This window comes from Macrobrachium nipponense, chromosome 2 (genome assembly GCF_015104395.2).
Source record: "Macrobrachium nipponense isolate FS-2020 chromosome 2, ASM1510439v2, whole genome shotgun sequence".
Classification (NCBI taxonomy): Eukaryota; Metazoa; Arthropoda; class Malacostraca; order Decapoda; family Palaemonidae; genus Macrobrachium; species Macrobrachium nipponense.
Genome location: NC_087201.1, coordinates 118,599,603 through 118,619,250, shown reverse-complemented (window position 1 = coordinate 118,619,250; position 19,648 = coordinate 118,599,603). Strand labels below are relative to the sequence as shown.

General features: G+C 39.9%; 1 protein-coding gene across 4 annotated transcripts in view; it reads left to right on the top strand.

The window, feature by feature from the left end:
• Window positions 1-19,648, top strand: part of LOC135220944 (protein held out wings-like) — a 185,979-nt gene that overhangs the window by 117,924 nt on the left and 48,407 nt on the right. For all 4 annotated transcript variants that reach the window (XM_064258600.1, XM_064258599.1, XM_064258598.1 and 1 more), the window contains exon 2: window positions 11,881-12,014. In XM_064258600.1, coding sequence (XP_064114670.1) covers window positions 11,881-12,014 — 134 coding nt within the window. The remainder of the gene's footprint in view (window positions 1-11,880; window positions 12,015-19,648) is intronic.

Genomic DNA, 19,648 nt, shown 5'->3' with positions numbered 1-19,648 from the left:
TAACTACGACACAAAAATTAACAAAAATATGTGAGCTGTGAAGCCAGAGAAACAATAGGTAGGTAAGCCTAGATGATGGTTTGTTTGTTTGTATGGTGTTTTTACGTTGCATGGGACCAGTGGTTATTCAGCAACGGGACCAACGGCTTTACGTGACTTCCGAACCACGTCGAGAGTGAACTTCTATCACCAGAAATACACATCTCTCACACCTCGGTGGAATGGCCGAGAATCGAACTCGCGGCCACCGAGGTGACAGGCAAAGACCATACCAACCACGCCATTGAGACACTCTTAGATTATGGTAAACACCACGTTGCGGTTGTATGATATATATATATATATATATATATATATATATATATATATATATATATATATATATATATATATATATATATATATATGGTGTATGTTGTATGCTGAGCTTTCAACAATATCCTTATCTTTCCCAACACAGAATTATTACGGTATTGTGCCCATTGCTGGTACTTTTCTTATCGTTGCTGTTGTAGGATTCTCCTTTAAAATTCTAGTCAACCCTTTGTTGACATCGATTTCCGACTTTCACCTCGGGAATATAGTTAATCTCGTGACATTTCAAGAATACCAATCCCTAAGATATTTTGTCCGTCTGTCTGCCTGTGTGCGTATCTTTGTTTGTTTGTATGAAGTGTTTCACATGGAGACTTCGGTTCCTAGGAATGCGGTTGGCGAAGGTGGCATGGCGTTTATGGTACATCCCAACAGCTCGGATATTTAAACGCAATAGTAATAGCCTCTCTCTCTCTCTCTCTCTCTCTCTCTCTCTCTCTCTCTCTCTCTCTCTCTCTCTCTCTCGGTCAAGGCATGCCTCTTCTCTGGAGACCTCGTGAAAGAGGAGGTGACCGAATCTTCACTCTCAAGAGAAGCTATTTCCTCCTACGTGATTCGGAAACTGTCGGGGTTATGTGATCATTCAAGTCCATTGTACGTCCATGTTCCTGATAGCGGCGAGGAATGGCGATTGCGAAATAGGATGGTTTTGCTGACAGCCACGGATTAAATATTGTGGAAAAGAGTGGACTTTTGGTTAGATTTCAACTGAACGTTTATTGTATGTTTTAGATACAAAGGAATGTCAGTTGAAGATTAGGCTGATCAATGTTTCTCCCCTGTTTCGTGAATTTTAGTTTGATGTGTTTTTTTAATCTAATTGTAAATACTTCTTTAGGAACTCGTATCGCGCACCTATTCTTGCAGATGATGATCCTCGATCGCTTGAAGCCAGATTGAATACCGATATCGGTCTTGTACTTCGGTATTTGGGTCGAACTGAGCTGTATTTTTTTCGTCTTCTTCTTTTTCTAAGGGGAACACTTTGGGAAATTTTAATATTAGAAGCGAAAAGACTTATTATTGAGGATTATTTACTCTTTCCTCCTTTACATGAGTATTCATGATGGGTGCGTAGACTTCAGAAAGTTATAGCCAGGCATAATATTTGTCAAGATTTCAATTTATCAGAAATTCTTTATTTATCGTTGACATTACGTATTATTGTCTTGGTTATCGCTTTTTCTATGGGAAGTGACTTAAAATACATTTAGTCCAACTATAGTTTAAAACCGGCGAATGGACTAAGTGATGCCATAAATTTTCTTATGTATGTAAAGAATACTTGGTATAATACTCATGGAGCTATAGTGTCGTAAATTGAAATAGGTATATCGGTATGGGTGTTGGTCCTAATTTCATTTTTCTCCACCTCTGATATTTTCATGAACCAGTGTGCGTGCTTACTTAATTTTAAATACGCAATTGACAGGGCAAGGGCCATACTTTCTTGTTTAAATACTCAGTTGATAGGGGATTTTTTTTCTCAGGTACAGTTGATATGGGCACACTTTTCTCGAAATATCCATGTATGATGATCTCTTAAAAAGTAAACTATTCGCCGAATTGTTTTCGGCGTAATCGAGTTATCTGTACAGCGTGTAATGCTCTATGAAACTCTCTGCCTCGGCCCATCAAACTTCCCTGCAGCCGGCCATGAAACTCATCAACGGCACGGTGGTGGTCTGTGTTGTTTGTTGCTATAGCGGTGACAGACGCACGAGTATGGCTAACTTTAATCTTAAATAAGATAAGAAACTACTGAGGCTAGTGGACTACAATTTGGTATGTAAATAGCAATTTGCAGTCCTCTAGGCTCAGTAGTTTTTATGTGAGGGCGGATTGACAGACAAATAGCAATCTCAATAGTTTTTTTTTATAGAAAACTAAAAATGGTAATTTGAACAAAAACAGTAACTTACAGTACTCGTACTTTCCGTCGGCCGACTTAATGTGTCGTGGAAGTAGAACTGATAAAAATTGAAATGCCAAAGAAAGGGAAAGCGAATCAAAGTAAGGTAAGAGGAGGCCAGGGAAGTAGAACAGCTTCCATAAAAGGTGATTGTGGGAGATTGTCATTGTTGCGCCTAAGTTCCCTTTGCGAGTCCGGCTGGAGTCCATTCTGAAGAGGTGATGTGGTCGTCTCGCTGACGAGAGAGAGAGAGAGAGAGAGAAAGAATGGGCTTGGGGGTTTATCCATGCACATTGTACATGTATTGTTAAGTCGTATGTCGAGTAGCTAGCTTTGACATAAAGTGTCTGATTTAGCGTTAAAGCTCAGGAGATGCTGGTCTTCGTAAATAGCGTATTTTACTGCTGTTTGCACTGTTGTTACGTCAGCACACATTGATTGCGTCTTGTCTTGTTTAGTTTTAAATGGAAATTTTGACATTTACTTTGTGGTTGTTGGAGCCGACGAGAGCAGTATCCGGAACGAGGCTTGTCTGGGGGATGTAACATTTTGTTCTTTGCACAGTTCCGTGTTATTGGTGTCGTTTTAATGCTCTTTTCCAAAGGAGAAATTGGTTTTATATACAATTTATTTTAGCAATAGAATCAAAGTGTGCAACGTAGTCTTGCTTACGAAAAAAAATGCGTATTTGTGTAGTTCTTCAGTGCAATAGGTTTTTTGAAGTTAATGCCTCTTGTATTGACGTAGAGCGAATACAGGTAAATATTGATAGTAAATGATCGAGAATCGTGTGTATTTTGGAGTTTATACTTGTAACTGCGTATTTCGAGGTAATAAATAACTGAGAGGATTGCGAAAATAACAGATGCGGACTATTTATTGGGGAATTATTGGTGTTCGTGATGTACAGGTAAAGAGGTACAGGAAATTGCCGTCCATGTTTTGTTTGCTTTGCTAGACTGAACAGTCCTCTGGTGTTGCTTCTTATTTTACTCGATCCTTATGAACTTGCTTCATGGTTGAAGCTGTTAATCTCGTATCGTATTTCAGTTTAGACCCCACACTCTTTATTTCCTCTTTCATTGTACTGGCTGCTTTTAAAAGGAAGAGTCCGGCTAGCATGATGGCAGCCTAATCAAGCAGCAGCGTCATCCATTGTTGTTTTCCAGCAGGTTTGGATTACGTTAAACGTCCCTCATTCACTATAACTGAAAATTATTGCATTTTTATTATCATCATTATTATTATTATTATTATTATTTTAGAAACTTTTCTGAAAGGTAACAGAAGTGGCGCGTTTTCACTTTTTTTTTATTGTTGATATTTGTGTTTTTTTTTTTTTTAGAAATATTTGTCCGAATGCTTTGTGTCGGCTTCGTATATCGATTGATCACCCTCCACGAACCCTGTCCTGGAATTTGCGTCGTTACGGGCAACACTGCGCGTGGAGGTGGCAGTGACCACCCTTCTCACACAGGCTACGTATGGAATCTCCTTTTGCTTATTATGCGAACCATAATAACCAAAAGCCCACGTTGCGATGCCAGAGTGACTCAAGAAGAAGAAGCAAAAAAAGTGACTCACATTGATGGGCAAAATCCATCGCCTACGAGAGAGAGAGAGGTTAATCGTCTGCAGTTCATCATAAGAAAGAAAAAAAGAGAGTGCTGGATTGTTGTAATCTGCCGGTCCTTAAATGGGTTGGGTCTTAAAGAAGGTACATTAAAGGAAACATGGAGGAAGGATTTGAGCGCTTGGGGGAGGGGGAGGGGGGGATGAGGAGGGTTGTACAAGGATTGTTTTGTACCCAGAGAAGTGTTTGAGCAGCGTGGTTATTAAATGGTTATGCTATTTTTTCCGAAAGACATTGCATCCCGTATCAGGAAAGGTAAATTGCATCGTTCCCTCTCCAGAGAAGCAAGTTATGGTGGTGGGCGCAGTGTTCGATGTTGTATTAGGAAAGGATGTAATATTAGAGGAGCCTTGCTACCCTTGCTTATTTTGCTTTAGTTTTGCTGCTGGCATTTTTATCTCACCACTGCAGTTTTTTCTTTATCGTGAGGTTCTTTGGGGTGGTTAATGGCTCAAGATCGGTCATATGATCTCATACGGGAGTGGTGGCTGTTGTCTTGTCAGAAGGTGGTGTGGGAGTGTCTCCATTTTTCTTTCATGAAGAAGGTGGAAGACAGAGGTTGGAAAATATTGTATATGTCCGATACCAGTTCATATCTTGCAGGTTTATTTTCGTTCTTCTTTTATTGATTTTGCTGTTGATCCTATGTGTTTGCCTTGCTGTTGGCTCTCCTAGTTTCATAACATTGTGGCATTAAGGCTTAAGGCTTGTTGCTTGTTGTGTTATTGACACTCGTGTTATTCAAGGTTACAGGTTTTTTAACGTTAAAGTCTTGTACGATAGATTTTTTAGTGTATATTTTTTATCCCGAAATTTGGATATCTACCTTATTGGTTGTCGCTAGAGTTTTAGTTTATTTTTGAGTTGCAAAAATAGTTAAGTAAAAGGTCGACCTTCTATTCCGAGGGCACAAGAAGTACCGAGTTCTTTTGTATATTTTGTCATAGAATAATTTAGTTCTAATGCTTACTGAAGGGCTTCGGCTGCTATGTGGCTTTGGTACGAGAAGGTTGTAGCCTCTCTCTCTCTCTCTCTCTCTCTCTCTCTCTCTCTCTCTCTCTCTCTCTCTCTCTCTCTCTCTTTTAAGATACCAAGGTTACTATTAGTTTTTATTTTTAAACTGAGCAGACAGACATCTCATGAGTGGACATGCCAAGTAAAATCCATCAATATTGCCCTGGATTCTAAGTTGCCTAATTGAAGTAACGCGAATGTGAAGTGTATTTCCATAATCTTAATTCATCGTTTGGTGAAGAAGTATATTCTCGCGTATATCTTTATCCTCGAAAAATGGCGAAGGATATATGTAGTGGTAGTTAATGTTGTGCCTGTGGAAGGAGGTCATTTGTTCGGCAATGTGACTCAATAGTGCGCCCATGGGAAATTAAACTTATAGTAATTGCCGTTGCTATATGCATGACCTGGGGAATTGGTAACATTTATATATCATTCTGACCTCCTAGGGAGCTCGAATATCAATTAGAATCTGTAAATTTGGCGGTAGAAATGAGATATTTCAACGGTTTAAATTTGATGAAAAGTTTTCTTTCGTGATAGCCAAAAGGTAGAAAGGTTAATCATGAATGTGCATGCAACACCAATACTGGGAGGCAGGCCAAAAGAGATTGGCCGGAGGAGTCCCTCCCTCAAATGACTAACCACTCGACCACGCAGTCTTTCGAGTCTTCCTCCGCCGTGAAGGAGACGACGATTCCTTCCTCCATACCTAATTTAGTTCCATTCAGATCTAAGACTCCCCTCCTTCACCAGGGGTCCTCCACCCCCCGTGACCCTGTAGTTCCTGGGTGCTGCGTCCCAGGGCTGTCCTACCTTCTGGGTCTGTGTGCTCCTTATATGGCAGAGGCGTACTTACTTATCCAGTGCGTGGCGTGTCCATCACATTTAAATCCTTAATTATTCGGTTGCCACTTTACAGACGGGTTTCTGAAAATGTCTGTGAATGGCTGTTGCCCCGTTGCGTGGATGGCGATGTTGGAGTGATGACATGTTTGGGAAGTCCTTCATGTGTAGTTAGACAAATAATGGCTGGGTTTTGAATTTCATCTGGTTTTGTATATGTTTAAGTAACAGTTGAGTTTAAGATGCAGTCTCTCTCTCTCTCTCTCTCTCCCCCGAATCGAGTGCTCGTAGGAACCTAGGCCGATCGAAGAATGTATCTGTGGATTTCTTGATGTACCCAGTTTGTTCGAACGGTCGCTGAGTTTCCTGGCAGTTTTATCGTTGTTGGCTCGCGGAAGTTTACTGTCGACTTTTATAGACTTTCAAGTTCTTTTGGTAGGATGGATAGAACTGTCTTCTAGCATGATTGTTATTTGTTATTACCACAAGATACTTGATTCTATTTTATTTTTCTGCCACAGAAGCATTGTATTCTGGAGAAACTTAAGTGCCATGTTATGGATTTTCACTCACGGTCATGTATGTGCATTCGTTGACGCTCAGTAATACCCTCCATGCCACTCCTAATGCCAACTAACCCCCTCCCCCTTCTTTCCCTCATTAATGGCTCATCCCAAGCCATCTTCAGTCCCTTTATGAGGAACCAGCTTAGGAGAGTGAAGTCCTCAATTATGGTGGAGTATTTCAATGCCCTTGAGATTATGTTTCAGATGCCACCTGCTTTTAGTTTGACCTTAGGGCATGAATTGAGAACTAATGAAGTTGTATCTTAGCGATATGAATGAAACAAATAAGGAGACTCGATGATGATAAGACGGTGATGATGTTACGAAAACTGTGGGCATCATCGGAACAATAATAATAATGGTGATAAGATAGTTACTTAATGATGAGGAAGTATCGTTCTCTTCTCATTCTTCGGCGCCTCTTTTCAGTTGCGCCTTTTGGTCATCACACTTTGTCTCCGTCATTTAGTTCATTGGCTGTTGCGTCGTCATGATTTGTGAAACACTTCGATGCGATTTTTTTTTTTAGAATATGATTTCTGTGGTATGATATGTTCCTTAACATTGGTTGGAGAAGAATAGAGAGAATAATGAGCGACATATGTATGTATGTATATTATAGTATATATATATATATATATATTATATATATATATATTATATATAAATATATATATATCTATAATATATATATATATATATCATATATATAGATAATATATTATATATATATAATATTATATCTATATATATAATGTACATGTATAAACACCCCTTATATTATGTCAAGTGTTAACAAATAGACAAAGCCGGGTGCCAGTGCCAGGTGCTACAACCCAAAATATCACAAGCTTCGCTCACTCCACATAACTTTTTCACACATGTACGCTTACGTTGAAACATTCCGTGGTAGTAATGTTTGGGTAGGATTATACTCTCTTGCTATACCCTGAACATCATCAGCAAGATACAATAGAACTTGTAAGACGTTAAGGGATTTTTCAACATCCTATACGGACGTATCCTAAGTTCCTCCATTGTGGGATTTACTAATATATATAGTATGATTGAAAAAGTCGGTTCTTTTTTCGCTCAGGGGTGCATGTTTTCACAGCAGAATTGCAATAAAGGTAGTCTGCGGTTAAGATGTTACGACCGAAATTCGTAATTTTCTGTGACATCGGAGTCGCTTTAGAAGCCATTCAGAATTGTCCTAAAAATCCTTTTGCTAATCAAAGTATACTTTCATTCCACCAAATTGTTGGAAGCTGTTGGGTCTCGGAAAATATATGCTTATAACAAAATGAGGATAAAAACTTAGTATCGGGTCAAATAAATGCGAATGGATTAAATGAAGTAATTGATCGTAATGTTTCATTCTGTAAAGAATGCCAAATTGAAGTACATATTGTCATTCCGTCTTGTAATTGGTCACACTCGCCTGACCCGTGGATAACTTTTATGTATTACCCACATTAGCCAGTCTAGGAACGGAGAGAACAACACTTCGTTAAACTTAGTCAAGATTTCAAGCAACGGCGTTTACCAGCCTTCTAGGATTGTTTTTAGAATCGTTTATTTTATTAACGTTTTTGTATATGAAATAAGACCCAATAATTAATAGCAAACCCATCGGACTAGCACCACGATAGTTAAGAATGCTCATCCTGGTCTGGTCAAACTATTTATTGATATGTTGTATGAAATTTTTTTTTATTGTTTTGAATATATATGTTGGAATGCCTTCACTGGAGATGTCATCAGAGAGAGAGAGAGAGAGAGAGAGAGAGAGAGAGAGAGAGAGAGAGAGAGAGAGAGAGAGAGAGATTTGGGCTGTTTTCACTTAGGTACAAAACAATCATGCAATCAACTGGGCAGGAGCAAAGAAAATTTATTTTATTCTATTAATGCTCTGTAGAGAAATTCGTCAAGTTTAGTTTTATAAAAGAAAGTTATGAAGGAAAGTTTCTGTAGCAACGTGAACATGAGTCGTGGCATGTATATACTTGGTCCATTAATCTCAAAAGAAAAATGCAAGAAGTTTAGTTTTAGGGAAGGTTCTTCGAAGACGGGGAAAAGGGAAGCTGTAGTCCGGGAGGATTTGACCTCTGTAATGACGACAGGCTTCCGCGTACAGTCACTGTCAGCTGCAAATACTTGGTTTCCAGTCGTTAGCAATGTCCTGCTATATAGCATGTATGTTATAAATTTCTACCTTTTTATATTAATCCTCTAAAGATGGCGTAGTTAGCAATAAACCGACTCTGTTCAGGATCGACAACCGGTTTTCATTTTTTCCAGTTTGTGTTTGATATTTTTATTCATATGTATTAGATAGCTGCAACTCACAACAGTCGACTAACAACTAAGTAAATAATTAATTTAGTAGGTCAAGGGCGGTCACTGCATTTTAGGAATCCTAAAGTCCTCATTCGACTCTAATGATCAAGTTCGGTAGTCGAACACTTGTCCTTCAGATTGTGGGCTTTAGCATGGTTGCCTTACCGCTACCCCAGATGGAGAGAGAGAGAGAGAGAGAGAGAGAGAGAGAGAGAGAGAGAGAGAGAGAGAGATTCATAAACTTATGAGAGCATAGAATTTTAGGCCTAGTTAGTCTTTTTCTCGTTTCTCGGCCATATCTTTTTTTGTTTCTGAATAGTATCTCAAATGCTATTGATAAATTCTAAGCTCAAACAGGCATTATGCAAGTGTGGTTAAGTTACATAATTATGACTTTATTTCAGTCATATTTTGACCATAGGCTGCACTCGGCACAATCTTCGTTGTTATCGTTTAAAATAAATTCATGTGTGCGCCTAGGGCCCCCCCCCCCCCCCCCCCCCCACCCCCCCCCCCCCCCCCCCCCCCCCCCCCCACCCCCCCCCCCCCCCCCCCCCCCCCCCCCCCCCCCCCCTGAAAGAATGAGGGACAAAGCCACCAAGGGACCGGAAACATCTTTCATTAGGTTTATTCACACATTCCCCTTTTTAGACAACTACAATACATTACGTTAATCTGGTTTAAAGTGTTAGAATTTGAGCTTAATTGTTCATTTATTATTCAAATATAGGAAATTTGGAAAACCTAACGACAAGAGAGTAGTGAATCCTGGTTTAAATGTCAATAATAGAATGGTAGTATTGAAGGAAATATTGTTGTATCGATTCAGTGTTATGCGAGTCTTGACTTTTGTAATAATGAAACATCAAGAAGGTTTTAACTTCTAATTTTAGTCGAAATTGCCGCTTAAAGTACTGAATTACGTATTGTTTCAGATTTGTTTTTTCATTATATGTTTGGTGATGTTGAGAGACGTAATATCTTATGTAACGTTAGAGGTCGAAATCGCTCGAAGAAACTTGCTAGACGGAGCGATTCGTACGAGGAATTTCAATGGCCCCAAGGATGCATTGTAGGGGCCTACCTAGATAGACACGGCAGGTGATTGATAATCCTCTGGTTGGCTGCTCATTTTTGCGAAAAATCTTGTGGCTCTGTTGTGGTGGCCGTAGAAATTCTCATCCCCTTTTCTTTTCCGTAAGTTTCCCGGAAAAGTGTTTTCCTCGGATGGATGTGAACGTTCGTCATGTGGCTATAGAAATTTAACGTTGAATGCGGTTGCCAATAGTTTCTAAGATGGTAGAACTTTTCCTTTTCACAGTTTCGCTAATAATTGTCTTTGTTCAATTAGTTTTGTTGTTGACTTTTACTTCTCAAATGAGATAGTCATTTTCATTCAGATTTGAGTTCGAATTGTCTCGTTTGCGATTCGGTACTTTCATGTGCTCCCTTGTAATGAATTTAATATTATGTGGCGAGAAGTTCGTGTTGGAGAGTCACTTTTCGAATATACATTTGCTGATGTTTGTAAATCAGCTTGGTAGGCTGTGAAACTGTTTGTTCTTCAATATCATTGTCTCGTTATTGTAATTTCGCGGCGAATGAAGTGCGCCTCGTGAAGTTAGACCCGTGTTCGAAATCTTGTTATTCACTGTTCCCCTGAAAAGCCTCATTCAGCGTCCAAGCAGCCCACACAAACTTGTCTTGCGTCCCTTTCTGTCGATTAACCTCACGAAGCGAAGTAAACCATGTTTAGGTATGACTGCGTTATCCAGCGTGCAACTGCTTGGCAAAGTTTAAGCGAGATTAATGACTAAGCCACCTCCCACTTCATCACAGACAACTTCTTCAAGATTCTCAGTATATGGTATGAGTTAGTGACATGAAAGAGGACAGCTGTTTTCCTCCTTACGTTTTTAGAAGTGGTGCATCGATGCTTGTCGAAGAGTATAAAAGAAGTGTTGGCACGTCCTCTCTCTCTCTCTCTCTCTCTCTCTCTCTCTCTCTCTCTCTCTCTCTCTCTCTCGTTTCTGAATTTCTTTTCCCCCATCTGTCGTGACACTCTTCGTCTTCAAAGTTTGTCTTTTATAGTCCGACGTCCATTGTGATTTATCGTTTCAAATCGCGTCTTTGGAGACTTGTTTTTTTTTTTTTTTTTTTTTTTTTTTTTTTTTTTTTTTTTTTTTTTTTTTTTTTTTTTTTTTTTTTTTTTTTTTTTTTTTTTTTTTTCCCAAAACTTAACGCCATCGTCCCACTTCCTACCCATAAATCGACACGGAGTGTCGGCCAAAGCGTGGCTTTATGGCCACGGAGGTGGGGCCTTTTCTGGCTAGCTTTTAGACGTGATTCACACACACATCGGGATTGTTTAAACAAATGTGTTTTGCTAACAAATTAGTTGAGCGAAGAAAAAGTAGATAGAGGGCTGGGTGTTCGAGCCACAAGAGGTAGGTCTTTAAATAATAAGTAGGCCTGCTAAATAAATTTTAGTGCGTATGTTGGGGGGAGGAGTACTCAAAGGATGTTTGTGCTGGCTATTAGAGAAGACTCGCTAAGGCTTTGCTGTTGGCTGTTTATAGGAGCAAGTTTATTTTCGGGGCCTCCATGTCACACACACACGGCGCTGACGGTGCTAACGCCGTCACTTGAAAGATCGTCTAAATATATGCTATATACCCATCTGGTTTAGGTGAAATACGCTTAATTAAAGCCGTAGTTATCTTACGCCAACAGTGACAAGGTTTGCTTGTACACACACACACACACACACACACACACACACACACACACACACACACACACACCACAGGAGAGAGAGAGAGCGAGAGGTAGTAGGTTTGGTATCTGTGACTGATTGAAAGTTAGAAAATCTTCTGATAATTGAACTTACTGGCGTGACGTGATAAATTTGTTGCTTTCTATATATATATATATATATATATATATATATATGTGTGTGTGTGTGTGTGTGTGTGTGTGTGTGTGTGTGTGTGGCTAAATGTAATAGCCATTTCTCAAATTCTCTGGTTTTTTATTTGTCTGGTAAAAAGATCAGTTAATTATATATATATATATAGTATATATATATATATATATATATATATATATATATATATATCCAATTCATTTTAACTATGTACATTGTTTTTCTATAGTACTTTGTCTCATCTTGATGTTTTTGTCTTTTTTTTCAGAGATCAACAAAGTGCGAGCCAATCTCTTTCACATCAATGGTGGCGTGAAGGAGCCCCTCACGCTCCCTGACCCAGTGGGTCCCCCTGTCACTTTATCTGACAAGGTCTACGTCCCTGTCAAGGACCATCCAGATGTAAGTACCCCCCTCCCCTTGTCTGCGGTTGGACGCCGGATTTTATGTATACTCGTAGACATTTCGTCCGTGCGCCCGTTGGATTTCTATTTTGAACTTTTCGGTGTCGCTTTGGAGTAGTTTTTCCCTCTACCTGGCAGTATTTTACTTTTGGTGTATTTATTTTTTTTAGACAAGAGCACATCAGTTGTTCCTTTTTTGGCTTTGATCTTTTGATTTTTGTCAGAACTTCCTTTTGTTCAGGTAATTATGTACATTTATACATACATACATATATATATATATATATATATATATATATATATATATATATGTGTGTGTGTGTGTGTGTGTGTGTGTGTGTGTATATGTACGTAATATACACCGTCGGGTGTTTCTTTTCATCCATTCAAACCCTAGGGCAATTCTTGGCACCGCTTTCTTTAATGAGTTAGCAATTGCAATTGAAAAGAATGTTGTGATTGAAGCTATTTTATTTATAAGCATTGATATGAAGTATAGGCGGGTTTGATCGTGGATAGATATTTCCAGAAATTATTCCGTGATAAAGTACAGAAATTTTGCTCGTTCGACTTTTTAAGAGAGCGATATTGAATTTACCCTCTGTTTACGTGGAGTTATTAATTCACAATGCATTAGGTGGCAATGCTGTCTTTATTCAAGCTGATCCTTCATACTAGTGATGGATCATTTGACAAGTAGTAGTGGCATTCGACAAGGCGTGGCTGGGATGTCAAGCTAGGAAGGAAGGAGAGAGATGAAAGGAGATGAGAAGAGAGAGAGAGAGAGAGAGAGAGAGAGAGAGAGAGAGAGAGAGAGAGAGAGGTTCTTATAATCTGCCATTTTCAGTTTACATAGGATAATTTTTTTCTTTCGCAAACTGGTGTGTGTTTGTTTTAAAAGACTCCATTCTTTCCCCTTGGGATATTTGACCAGCAAAGATGGCTTTGTTTATGTCAGTGCGTTTTTTTTCAGCTCAATTATATTCAGGCAGAAAAAATTGAAGATTGATTGAAAGGTTTTGAAAAAGAAGGGCAGTACCTAATGTGTTAGCTAATTTTACCCCCCCCCCCCCCTCTCTCTCTCTCTCTCTCTCTCTCTCTCTCTCTCTCTCTCTCTCTCTCTCTCTCTCTCTCGTTGATGTTTGGCATTGTTGCGCCAGGACAATAAATATTATAAAATTCTAAATTTATATATCGGAAATACATCAAACTGCAGTGTACTGCATTTTGACGTATTTACATTACCAGAGAAAGAATAGCAGAGTATAATTTCGAAGACATAAGTATTGGATTGTATAACATTTTATGTCCTGGCACAACACTACTAAAAATTATTTGTATATGTATTTTATATATAAATAAATATACATATTTTTTGTAATCTTACCAACAGTCTAGAATAACAATAAAACAAATTAAGAGAAAGGGGTGGGTTGGGGTCGGCGTCGCTGATTGCGTGTGACAAGTTGTTGCCATCCACCTCCTCCCCGAATGACATCCACATCCCTGTATGAGGGAGGTGGATAGGTGAGCAAGGCCGGGTGCCTAATGTCATTATGGTTTATGGGGTAAGGTAGTCTGGGATGTCCGCATACTTGGAGAGTTTTGTTTGTTTGGGTCAAGCAATCCCTATGATTGGGGGTGGGGCTTGGACAGGGGGGTGTGGACGAGCAGGTGGCATTGGTATGTATGTTCTGCTTTGACAGTAAATGGTTTTTCGAAGGGAGAGGGGGAGAACTTCACTGCCGCAAACAGGGTACTGGTACACCTGTTCATGTTTCCTGGTTTAATATTCAACGAAAGATACAATCTGTTTGTTTATGATGACTGGCTAAAGTGGTTTTGACTGTCGGACTTCAAGTGTAGATGAATTTTGGAGTGGACCGTCTTGGAGTTTTTCTTGCCATAATGGCTTGGTCACCTGTGTGCATCAGTCGGTGTTTGTTTGTATTGTTTATAAAATGTTCATCGCATATTTACGTTTTTTTTTATATTTATGATTTTTTCATAATATTTTTATTTGATAAAGATTATATACCTTAACCAAATATAAGGATGCAGAGAAGTGCTTAGTAAGGTGATCATCGGTATTCAGGCTTTCAAGTGGCAGGTGTTGTACAGGAACCTGTCACATAACTTCGTGAAGCAAATGTCCTGAAGAGGCTCGTAGGAAAGGACTGTCTCCTTGGAGATACGTTCAAGTAAAATTCGGTCTTTCGGTCTTTGTTTTGAACGTGCTTATTGGTAAATTAGCAGTTTACCTCGCATGCATTACTCTATTTGCCCTAAACATTTGGTCAGCAATTCCTGTCATTCTTTATGTTGGCTTTCTGGACATCCGGCATCATTTCCATCTAAAGTTTGTTGTTAGCAATGGAACTCCCTGATGAAATTGTTTGCGGTGACTTCAAGTTGAGCTGCTTCGCGTAGTCTTCCTTCCTTTGGTAAGATCGCTTTCGGCCGTGTGTTGAAATTTCCCTCAAGCCTTTGGTTGCAACAAAGATAAAACTCCCACGCGCCGAGTAACTAACAGCATTAGTTAATGCTGCTGTTGCATCAGAGAGGTTTGCAACCCGCAACAAGATCCCTGTGCGATTTAGCGAAATAGCCCGGGGATGCGAACCGCGCTTGTGAGACATACAGGAATGTTTCTCTACTTGAGGCAGTTGTTGAGAAAGCTCCCCAGATATCGACTACATTTCATCTTAAATTTTTTTATGACTGATTTTTTTCTTTCGATGAAATCTTTTTGGATTGTTAGTATTATTCTTTTAACGAGAATATTTTGAGTTTGGATATCGATGTTATTAGATCGTTGGTATAATATCCAGTGTTTAGAGTTAGGGAGAAGTTTCCTTTTTATGAAAGCTTGTTGTTAATAGTGTATATGCATAAATCTAAATAGATCAAACATAAAACACATGAGGTCATGCAGAAAACAGACTATTTTGTTCTTAAATGTTGAAAATATTAGCACAACTTTAAGTTGTAAGTGACTGTGGATTTTTAATGAAGTTACAATACTGTACTTATTTTCTAGATATTGTTATAGTAGTTTCTAAGCAGTGAAAATGTTTGTTGAGGTGATCAGAAAGAAGTCTTCCTGCAGGAGAGAGTAAATTGCGTTTGTACATCACAAGGACAGAGGTGTTGGTAGGGACAACGTTACTGCCGTTTAAGAGATGATGTTTTCTTCGGTAAGATTTCTTGAAAGCAGTGCAAGCGTTGGCCATCTTTGAGTCCGGCTTGATTATGATTTTTAGAAGCGATCGTCTCGCATCTGACCTGGTGGTGGTGTTACCTTCACAGGTCGTGTTTTTTTTTTCCGCCTCCATTTGGGTTACCGCATATGGCAGGGTCCGCCCACAAGTAAGTTGTGCACGCCCATTCTGCTATGTAAATGATGCCCGCCCATGAAATGGGGGATGATGGGAGACGCCCTATAATTTATGCCCGTTTCATATCCCATACGCACTCTTGTGGTTGGGGCTGGGCGGGGATGTGCCATGCCAAGGGGAGAAATGACTTGTCTTGGGTATACGAGTGTGTAGGTGGTATTGGGTTTGTGGGTGGAAGGTCTATGCGGTTCCTGTAGTTTTTATTTTTTATCTTATTTTGCCTAAAACCAGATCTCAACTTGTGCTAATCATTGTTTACATAATATAAATCTCTCTCTCTCTCTCTCTCTCCTCTCTCTCTCTCTCTCTCTCTCTCTCTCTCTCTCTCTCACCTTTGGTATCTATATTTTTTACCATTATGTGTAGGCGCTTTTTTTTTTTTTTTTTTTTTTTTTGTTTTTTTTTTTTTTTTTTTTTTATCCCACTTGCCTTTTGAAACCAGGCTTTAGCCTAAGTATGATACACCTGTAGGTGCATTGAAAGGGAGAGGTGTTTGTTAGTAAGTACCTTTAATTGTTTGATGTTCTTAAAGTTGTGTTGATCACCATATTATATTCTACCAAAACACGACTAAAATGTTTTCATAAATAGTTGTATGTTAGGTTATCGACCGCCCCTTTTATTTCTGCCTCTTAACTAACACATTTTGACGTTGTCACGAAGATGAAACGAACTTATGATGGCAAACTTGAATTTCTTGTACGATGCTTTGGCATTTTGGACAAAATCAGCTGATGTGTCGTTCTTCCTTCTCTTCATGCCCACCCGTTCCACGATCCCTCGTAGGGAATAGCGAAGGTAGTCGCCCACCTCCCACAGGACGCGGAATCATCGACAGGCGCCGTATATGGCTCGTTCGAAGTGTAATCCCTCTCGAGTGAGTGTACCTCAGGATGGTGTTACCACCTCCTTATAAGGGACGGATTCTTGGACGCTACGGTAGGATCCGTACGTGCTATTATCCCGCGGCTGTGCCCAACAAAGCATCTGAAGCCGTTGCACCGGGTCGCACCTCGCTAAGGGTGGGTTTTCTCCACGCCGATCGCTTGGGGATGGGTTTACGAACATGTTTTGTTTGTTTTTATTTTGGCCCTTCTCTCTCACTGGAAACATGGATGTGACAATAATCACCTACGAAAAAGCGAGACCAACGCACAGTGTCTAATGATCACAAATGATCGTAACCTAAGGCACATCTCTGGTAACCCACAGCTCGAGTCTGATCGCCACCTAATAACATGTGACGCTGCATCTGATGCTCCACTGAACTTCATCCACAACACCACCCAAGAGTCTCTTCCTCTCAGTCCTTAGCCTCCACAGAAAAGCGCTTCTGATCGTCGATGGATTGGGATGAATGACTAGGAAACGACTCGAACACTGAAATCCCTCACTATTGATCGAATGTGTGCGCAATGGTAGACAAACTGTACCCTAGATAAAAGATTCTTCTTGGTAGGAAAACCTATTTAATTCCGAGAGACCAGCGTCTTACTTCGACAAAGAGGAAGGAAGGTGGAAAATGTCAAGCCGGTACAGCTGAAACACTTCAGATCGTACAAAATCTGTTGAATGGTCTTGAAGCCGGAAACCTAGGTGGTTTAGAAGATACGAAGTAACCCGAAATTCTCCTCGTGTGTCAACATCGAAGAGTGATGAGTGGAATTGGTTTCTCTCAGTCAATGGATCTTTATCACATCACCAGACAGATGGATGGATGCCTGTCGAACCCCAAGGACAAGATGAGGACACGAGGCAGTGAACTCCGATCACAACAAAATGTTGCTTGACCTCAAGGACTGACATTAGAGGAAATTGGCCCTTTTAGAATTAACAATGCATCCCGACCTGCAGTTCACGGCAATGCCGTTGAATTCAACTTGCGGCAAAATGAAGCAAAGAAGCCGATCTGCCGAAACCTTACCAACCTATATCAACAGACTCCTTCGTTACACAAACCTTTCCGAAAATTGTAAGTGATCAGCTGGCAAACATTTGACCAATGTGATTTCGTCCATACTAAACAGCACTGATATTATTCCGACTTCGCCAAGGCCTTTGACAAAGTCAGTCACATAGTACTGTGCAACCAGCTCAGAGAAAAAGGCATAAGTGGACAGACAGGCGACTGTACACAATTTTCTCTCAAGTCGAATATTTCAAGTATTAGTTAGTGGAGCGTTATCCAAACCAGATCTAGTCGTATCAGGTGTCTTGCAGGGAACTGTTCTCACTTTTTTTTTTTTATAGTGAGTAGCCATACGCACAACCACCTGAAAAATTCATTAGTGTCTGATGTGCCGACTATGTCCATGTTTTGACCCTATGAGACCTTTGACATTGACAAAATCGACCGCATACACTCGGTAAGGAAACGTAAATTATACCATTAACTTGATCCAGATGTTAATGTCATTACGATAAAGCCTCAAGTAAAAGATCTTCGAATTATCATCTCGGACGTTCAACATGGTCGGTTCATATAGACAGAATCATAAAAAACTGTTGTATTGAAGAAAAAAACAAAAAAAGTTGAGAACAAGCGTAATCTTTCGTACTTTGCTAGACTGAAAACGTTGAGGCTACTAGTTTAGCCATGAACGCTAAAAATTCTGTAAATCTACAAAATCCGTTTCTGCTACTTCTGCTGCCAAGTAATAGTACGAAAATCCTTTGGCTCCCTAACTCTTATCAAAACGTTTGCGTGTGCAATTATATAGGTCTTCATCGCTTCATGATCAAAAATGGACCTGGTTTTTTTTTTTTAAGATTTACCATACCTGACATTTTACAGTTCTTTCCTCCATTTAAATCATTAAGTGCTGTCTTATCTCGTTTTGTATTTATATATTTATTTTTATTCTGCTTCCTCGCGGGAATGTGTTTCGAGGCCTTATCCAGAAACTGGTTTTTGTCCTCAAAATGATATCGTTAAAGTTGTTTCAGTATTTCTCTTTAATTGTGTTATTTTGTTGTTTGTTTCAAGGAAATTTCACTCTTATGAGTTCTTATTGTACAAAAATGGAAAGAAGACCTTTTTTGTTTCTCCACATAAGGGATAACACATTTTACAGCCGTGTGACCCGACTTTAATGGAGCCGATTAAAGGAGTGATAATCCTTAATGATTTCTCCAGGTTGCCGAGGGGAGGAGACAGTGTTTGATGGCGGGGTGAGGGAGAGAGAAAGAGAGAGAGGCAGAGATGGACAAGAGCTTCTTATCTAATGAAAAAGAAACCGGTTTATTGATGGAGATGTATTTTAAAGTAAGATTATAGTATTAGTTTGTTTGTTAAGGAGACTGTCACTCTCCTGAATCGGAAATGATCGTATCTGAAAATATTGTCGTCTTACAAATTTTGCGTAAGTAGCTTTACTCAAACACGTGTTATTGCCTGATTTTAAGAAAATTTTGAATGAATGCTTTCATTCGATCTCCTCCTGAGGTGAAATGATTACATAATCATGAATTTGATTTGTAGGCTGTGTACGTCACATGTAAGAATCTTGTTTTAATCCGTTCACCAGGTAAGAATTAATGAGAGAGAGAGAGAGAGAGAGAGAGAGAGAGAGATCAAGCAGAGAGAGAAGAGGAGGAGAGAGAGAGAGAGAGAGAGAGAGAGAGGAAGCAAGCAAGCAAGCAGCACGCACTAACTTAAAACATGAAAGGGGAGAGAATGAAACCACAACATTACAGCTAGGTGAGGGAGATCGTAATACAATATGCTTTTATAGAATTCTCTCTCTCTCCTTTTCTCTCTCTTCTCTTCTCCCTCCTTTCGTCGTCGTATCGTCTCTCGTCCCTCCTCTCTCTCATCCTCCTCCTGCTCTCGTCAACCTCCCTGGCTCGTATCATCTTCCCTCCCTCGCCCTCGTCCACCTCTTCCCTCAGCCCTCCTCTCCTCTCCGTCCTTCCTCTCTTCGCTCCTCTCCTGGCTCTCCTCCTCACAGTCCAACCTCCCCTCTAACACTCGCTTTCCTCACGTCATTCTTCTTGTCCTCACTCCTCCTCCTATCCACCCCCTCCTCGTCCCTCTCGCTCTCTTCCTCAATTCTCTCCAAATTCTCCCTTCGTGACTCCTCATCACCCTCCCTCCCTCTCCCCTCCTCCTCCTCTAGTCTTCCCTTCGGCACTCTCTCTCTATCTCTCTCTCTCTCTCTCTCTATCCTCCTCTGTAGTGCTTAATGCTGCATACTGCTGTTTTAGTTGCCTGAGGCCTGGATGTGTTTTTTCT